The 7,671-nt window shown below is 39.7% G+C and overlaps 1 protein-coding gene across 1 annotated transcript; it reads right to left on the bottom strand.

Annotated features, from left to right (window-relative positions):
* Positions 1-1,059: 1,059 nt before the first annotated feature.
* On the bottom strand, positions 1,060-7,671 carry CUNH5orf47 (chromosome unknown C5orf47 homolog). The gene is made up of 5 exons (XM_019473781.1): positions 7,521-7,671; positions 5,673-5,761; positions 4,105-4,207; positions 1,457-1,506; positions 1,060-1,086 (listed from the first exon to the last, which is right to left on the bottom strand). Exons 1-5 carry the CDS (start codon positions 7,669-7,671, stop codon positions 1,060-1,062), a joined length of 420 nt encoding a protein of 139 aa, XP_019329326.1.

The raw sequence follows: 7,671 nt of genomic DNA, 5'->3' as shown, positions 1-7,671 counted from the left end.
CTATTTTAAGTAAAATCAAAATATTACTCAACCACAAATCAGAAAAGAACCTTGGTGTCAGAGTTGTCATCAAAAAGGCACATTCCAGTTATATACTTGCCGTTTTACTATTAAGAAAACAGAGATTAAACCCTTCCAAATGCTTTGCTGCTTAATGACACAATCACTAGCATGTTATTGAAGCTCAACACTCCGACATTCCAGTCATTATATCTGCAAACACTAAAACATTATGCAATGAGAAAACAATCCTTTTATTGAAACCAAGGACATCTAATTGTGACAGGTGAATGTTTTATCTACAGAGATGAAATCCATATACGTTCTATTTTTATGCCGTCTTCGTGCTCCATTTACACAATTTGCTAGTTTAAAAGGGTTTAACAGTCAATCAAGAGTTCAAGTATGAAACACCATAACAGAAGAAAATTATATCGTGTTATTGAAGTCAGCTAGATAAACAATACCTTCTGATTATGATGATATCATTATGTGCTTCATGATGAACAGTAAGACAGAAAACATTCACCTGGTTTCATATTCAAAACACTTGCTGAGGTTCATGTATAAATGGATGAATGAACAGAAGGGTAATTGTGTATTATTTTAATATAATAATGTCAAAATTATTCAAATCAGTAAGAAAAAAAGTGTTTCTTTATATCCTGTGTGGAGTTCTGCCTTACTGAATCTGTGTTTGTTTATGATTCTGAAAAGCTACAAAAAATAGATATAAATACAGAGTCAATGCTAAATGTGTATCTCTATTCTTTTGCAAGCAAACTGTCACAACATTAAAAAGCTTTTGAAAACTAATAACTAAGTGAAACACTAGACTTAATGACTTGAAATAAGTATCTCGCAACAGAGCTGTTTAAGCCACTGTAAAAACAAACCTCTTAAACAGTAGAAGCACATACACCAAACAAACAACCGAGAACCTGTGTTCACTGAAATCACTTGCAGTCTTGCCACTGACTTCAGTAAGAGCTAGATCAAAACAAAAAGTTTCACTACTTTTAGATTTCCTTTTGGATTGAATCTTCCTTTATTTTCTTGCTATACCCAGCCAAAGATGGACTCCTCCTAGAGAAAAAAGATGACAAAAGTGGTGCATTCCCTTTAATATAAAAAACTCAGCTATAAAGTGTGACAAATAAAGACTCTACTCAGATCCTTCAGATTTTACTTTAGACCATCACAGAAGGATTTAGCTCAACAGAAAGGCAAAATCCACCTCACAGCCTTGGCAATGCACACAGCCCTTCCTGCTGAGGACGGAGCTATACGTGACTGAAATCTCGAAAAACATTTGAGCCCAATGTCAGTAATACTGAAGTATGCAGCTGGTACTTTATTAATAACATTAAACAATATCAGTGTGTCTTTTTAATATGATTATTTTGTTTATTTTAGCATTTAAGCTTACTTTGCAATTAATGGACTACATACATACCCTGTCCAAGTAGGATGCCTCATTCTGTGAACTTTGGTTCATATCATTGCCTGTGGGAGAATATTATGTGGAGGCACATCGTCATTTTCAGTCACACTGAATCTAATCTTAATTGCAGCATTGCAAGGATTAAATAGGTAGCATTAGAATTCAAGTAGATTTTTGTTCTCTCAAGGAAACTATTTATAGAGGCAGTAAAATGCAGCATTAATTATTTAGCTTTATTAATCTAGTGAAAAAAAAGGATAAAAATGAACCCAGTTTATTCAGATTTGTTGATCCATATCTAAATGTCTGCTAGAATTATTCCATTTGCTTCTTGTTTAATGAAAAACTCAGATGAATAGGAGACTTACCTGCTTGATTTGATGTTGTGCAAAATCTGCTAATTAGAAAAAAGGTATTAGAATTGATGGTTTTCACCTAAATAGAGCTTCATAGTAGATTCTCAATTAAATCTCCTGAAAAATGAGGTACAATTACAATTAAGGATAGAGTAAGTGTTGGGGGTGGGGTTTGGTTGGTTGGATTGTTTGGGTTTTTTTAAGTCACTGGAAATTATATATAAAGATAATGCTCTCCCTCCAGATGACAAAAAGAAATGAGTATCTGAATAGGAAATGGGCCCTGTCCATAAATACAAGCTTGACAAGGCAGCACGTTGCATATCCCTAACAAACAGAAAAGCAGATTAGCAGCCATTATGTTGAGATGGTAAATCCACCTAGGAGATCTTTTGTATCAGCAGAGTTCTTGGCTTTTTTACAATAACTTGAAATTTTGGAGACAATCACATATTAAAGATTTTTTCCTTGTCTCTTGTTTTCCTTTTTCTTAAAAGCAAGCAAACAAAAACCCTGGAAGACTTTTTTTTTTCCTTCAGTGACTGCTAAGTCCTACGTATACATTAATAGCCGTGCACAAAAACTTCTGCAATGATCTAAGCTGCAGGAGAAAGTACGTGGAAGCTGCTAGATCAAAACCTTCAGATCAGGTAGAGAAGCACAGTGTTACAATGGCTTCTGCAACAGGTGTTATAGAGGAAAAAGTCCTGCGAAAGACACGCACCCCCTCCGCCAAACCTCTCCTGGCTAGCAGGAGTTCAGGAGGAGGGGTACCCATGCCCAACCCCCCTCCGCCAAACCTCTCCTGGCTAGCAGGAACGGATGAGTTCAGGAGGAAGGGTACCCGTGCCCAACCCTGTGGGATTCTTATATTTCACAGGTGCTCACTTATACAGGCATGAGTCAGATGTAGTGTTACAGTTGCAAATAATTACTCTCATTACCGCAAACAAATGAGCAATAATATGGATGAACTATGCACCATATAGAGAAGTAGACAGCATTTTAATTGATGACAGTGATAAGAGAATAAGGATTATCAGAGCCAGGAAACAGTTTCCATATGAGGAGAGATTTAGTAGACTGGAACTTCTCAGTCTGAGAGAGAGAGAACTAAATAGAAATATGACAGAGGCCAATGGAATAATGATTGGTATAAAGAATGTGAATGGCACATAATTAATACCCAGCACTTCATAATAACTGAATTAATCAGGAATTGGTTTTAAAGCAAACAGAAGTGCTTTTCCACATAATGCAGAATATTTGCAGAATAATTGCAGAATATGTTGTTGCAGCATATTGTGGAATTTCTTCTACTATTCCAGTAACATCCACTGTAGGTCACAGGGGACATCCATTGGGGTAGGCAGATTTCTGTTGTGAATGAGAATTGCACTTCTTTTGTTCTCATGAAGAAAATTTTTGAGGGAGTATTGTCTTGGCATGTGTGTGGAGATCTAATCAGTATGCAACATACAACATTTTACAAAAATAACATGCTGGCAACAGTGGACATACATTTTTGTATATACCCTAACATGCCTACATGTGGAAAACTTCCATCAACACAAATATAACTTAAGCAGAGGCACTGTGGGTGAATATGCCATTTTTTAACTTGCCTGGTAACTCTTTATGGATTACTATATTCTTTTTCCTAAAAACTCATCAGACTGTGAGGCCAGAAATTCCAATTACATTTGTAAGCATACACTGTATTATCTTAAATTGTGCAGCAACTACAATGTTTCTAATTGAAGTTGTCTCAATGCAGAGCACCAGTTTTAATTGCCAAGTCATTTTCCAGTAATGAAATAGCTGTATTCAGGGCACAGCGTAAGAACATGTTAGATGGTTATGTTAAATTGTGTTACAGCTACTTTTGGGGAGCATCTAATTTATTTATTGTCTGTATGAAACCAACCACTATTTTCCTATCTGAAAAAATAAATTATTATTCATACAAGTACTGCCTTAGACTGATCTGTGAATAATAGTTTAATTACATATTTCACTTGCAGATATTTTATGTTCATGTCTTTAATGTTAGTCTGCAGCAAACACTTCTGCCATCCTTCCTCCAAATTAATGCATGTAAGACCCTCAATGAACACAAGGGTTTTTCAAATATGTCTAGAAGTGTCTAAAATATGCAATGAATTCCATAATTTGTGAGTTGTAATACCTACTACCCAAAACAAACAGCTGAATGGACCTTAAACCTAAGATCTTAAGTCAAAGCACTTGCATTAATAATTTGTTTTCTCTAGTAAAATAAAATGTTATCAGTTCATTGCCTACCTTCTCCATTAAACTGACTGCAAGTCAAGAGTCGACTTCGGAACTTTTCATTTTCTTCAAGCATTTTTGAAATTACTTTCCAGACCTTAAGCCAAACTTTGGACTGAAAGATAAAATTGAACTATATCTCAGTGAAGCATATAAAAAGTTTGCATTAAAACACCTATAGGGCAGAACTTTGAATTCTCCAGCATGACTATGAAGTCCAACTGGGGTTTTTTTTGAGGATTGAGAAGGGGGAGATGTGGAGGAGGGATATATATGTGGGATATACTGGAAGAATCACCTGTATTTAAAAGGCAAAAATATAAATTACTCCACGATTTTCCACATGATATATCCTCTTGCCTAGAACTCCTGTTTATCCAGGACTTGTGAAGTGCCCTTCTAGATAAGAAGAGCTTATGCAAACGTGTGTAGAGCCATTAAACTCTCTTCAAAGTCATCCAAAATGGAGGGGGGGGGAGGGATAAGATTGCTTATTTTTCCAGGAGCAAAAACTTTCTCATGTAATCCCTCAACAGCAGCATAATTCAGACCCATGCTCAGATTCCAGAATAGCAACGGCCTTGCCTATTTCATATCAAATCCATATTAATCTGTTTTATAGATGTTGATGACCTTCATTTTAAAGGCATAAAGCTCCATCTATAGTGGGGACATTTCAAACTTGTGCATTGAAAATATTAAATTGGAACTGTTGACAAAGGCATTCAGAGAGAGAGAGGCAGCCTAACAAATATGAACGGCCATTAACATGCTAACGTTATGACTTTTGCTGGACCCAATCCGTGAAACTAGTTTAAATCTAAAGATAATTTCTTTCTCATGGACTTTATTGCTAAAACATAATACATATTCCTCATTCTTTTTGAGGACTATTTAATGTACTAGAAGAGCGATATTACTGTATGTTAGTTGCTGTTCCTCTGAAGTTAGTAGTGTTTGGCTGGTTTTAAATCAAGTACCTGTGACATTACTATATTATAGTCTAGCTGATTACTTGTGCTTCACACATTACAAAATCTCATAATGAGTTACTGTTTTAATAAATGTGCCTTTTAAAATTTCAAGCATTTGTTGAACTACTGAACAGGAACAGAAGTACATTTGTGAAACAGAAAGTAATTTCATATTGCTACTAGTATAGTGTTAATACCTCCGATTCTTGCCTTCGCTTATTTGTAACCTGTGGGATTTCTTTGCTTAAAACAGAAGAGGAAGAGGAGCTGCAAAGCTTTTCCCTGCCGGGTTTCATCCAGCAAGGTGTGCAGCACCTGGCCCAAATCCAGCAAAGCATTTCAGTACAGGCTTTAAGTCAACAGCATACTCTCATTTTTCAAGGTGAGCACACACTTAAGTGCTTTATTGAATGAGCGCCAGAATTTTAAGGCCTCCAGAGAGGGAAAATAATACCATTTTTCTTTTCTGTAAGTAAGGTTTTCAGTAACAGACTACCAATTCAATCTTTTAATCTCCCTCATGCTCTCACATAGACATATACAGAACAAGTAGGAAGCAATTTTCTCAAATACAAAGGCAGCTAATTCACCTCCCACATTTTATACCTTTTGCTTCTTTCGTTTAATTACTTTATCAACATTTCTTGAAGGGAAGGGAAAGTCAAAGACGTCAGCCTTATCCTCTCGAAGATCACCTAGGAAGAGAGTTTAGAAAGCATATTCCAAGTGTTTACAATATGTTCCTGAGGAAGCTGTAGATTCCCCATCTTCCAGAGGGATACTTATTTCTGGTCCCAGCAGGTTACATCACGCTGTCATCTTGCTTATTTTCTCCATTATAACCATGGGGCAAGTGGGTGTCTCACAAACTCCACAAAACAAATTTCAAAACTGCACAGCAACCAAAAATTAAGACAACAGGCTTCTGGGCAATACAACTAGCTTTTAATTCCCTCTTCTTCCCCTTGCTATGGCAGCTACTAGAATTCTAGCTGAGCTCAAAGGGGAAACGGTGACTAGACTAGGGCAAGAAACCAGACAAATCACCTCTGTTAGCACTAAAAAACAGAAGCAAGAGGGGCAGGTTGATCTTGTGGACTCAAGACGTACATGGCTGCAAGGAGAAAGGACTCGGGTGAATTTCCAGTGGGGTGAGGACAGCAGCTTTCCGAGGAGCTGCTGGACAGGCAGGGCATAGCATGAGCCAAGCAAAACGGTGACCCATATCAGGACACTGAACACGGTCGCAGCTGGGGGCTTGTCCCCTGCCGCAGCGGGGCTTCAGGCAAACCAGCCCTACCACGAGATACCCAAGGCAGCCACATCACAGGAGCAAGGCTTTGAGTTACCGATAGTCACGGGCTGCCTCCGAGCCACAGGTTGGCACCACTTAGATAATAACCTGGCAGAACTGGTGCTTTTAATTACAGACTAATGTAACATTTCACTTTTTCATCTTTAGAAAAATGGCTTTTAGGAGGAGGAAAAAAAATACAAGAAAATGAAAACATCTCAAGAGTCAAATTCAGGACCACCCTATCTGTGTCACCCATCATTTCCAGCCCACACCCCGGCTTCTTCTCCAGAAGCCAGGTCATGTTCTCCATTTTCACTCTATTTCATCCTGTGCAGCAGAGCTATGTTTCATAATGGATCACAACCAGTGGAAAACTGCCTCATCTTTTTTGTTTGCCTTTTTTAAAAAAGGCACCCACACCCATGCCCATCCCAACTTTCTTTGGTCCCAGCCACAAAGAAAGAAAATTAAGAAACATCTTCGGGCTGTCACAGCAACGAGGGAGCCAGCAGCAGAGTGGCTCTCTGGTTAGGCGGGAATCTCCTGAGAAGAGGCGGAAAGGATCCAGAAGTTTGGTGTGTAACAGAGCAGCCCTGTTGGACATAGTTTATTTTTGGCCTTATTGCTACCACAGAAAGGGACGGGGAAGGCTGCACTGCGGGCAGTCACCTCACCTTACAGGATGGAGGCACTGTAGCTCAACAGTGTAAGAGTTTGGGGCAAAAATATTAAATTTTTCACTCATGTAAGTTTAACACAATGTTCCACCTCCTGCCTAAATACCCAGTCCAACTGTACTGGGTACATTAACAAAAAAATTGTGCCGTGTTCTCCTCTCAGTGTGCACAGTCTGATTGCAAGGGAAGACCCTGGCGGGACAGTATCAACAACACACTGCAGGGAAATGGTTTCCCACCAGAAGAGAAGGACATGGCGGGGGCTCAGCCCTGTGCCCTCCCATGCCCAGGTGCACAGAGGTCTCCGGGGCTCAACAACACGTACTGTGATGGCGGCTGACAGGCTTCACCATGCCACGGCTCCCCACTGCCTGCACCCTGCCACCAGTGGCAGGGGGCCCCCAGTGGGGGGGGGCCCATGGCCGGCCTTGTCCCCTGGTGCCGGGACAGCCCTCAGCCCTCCAGCCTCCCCCGTGGGGCTTGACTGGGAAAGCGGGGGCCCAGCCCGGCCCGCCTCGGCCTGTTGACAGCCCCCACCATAGCGGATGATGGAGCCGCAGCGGTGGGAGCCAAAGCTGTTGACATAAACAAGTTGCACGCGCAGCCTGCCCTGGCTGTGGCCAGGCTCCAT

This window comes from Aptenodytes forsteri, unplaced genomic scaffold (genome assembly GCF_000699145.1).
Source record: "Aptenodytes forsteri isolate BGI_AS27 unplaced genomic scaffold, ASM69914v1 Scaffold54, whole genome shotgun sequence".
Lineage (NCBI taxonomy): Eukaryota > Metazoa > Chordata > Aves > Sphenisciformes > Spheniscidae > Aptenodytes > Aptenodytes forsteri.
Note: the sequence above shows the minus strand (reverse complement) of the source record. Positions and strands in the feature narration are given on the sequence as shown.

Coding starts and splice junctions, on each gene's coding strand:
- CUNH5orf47 (XM_019473781.1), bottom strand. CDS start 7,671: ATGGAGCCTGGCCACAGCCAGGGCAGGCTGCGCGTGCAACTTGTTTAT. Junction 1,507..4,104: donor CAGTCAGTTTAATGGAGAAG/GTAGGCAATGAA, acceptor ATTCTCCCACAG/GCAATGATATGAACCAAAGT. Junction 1,087..1,456: donor AGGCATCCTACTTGGACAGG/GTATGTATGTAG, acceptor TTTTTTCTCTAG/GAGGAGTCCATCTTTGGCTG.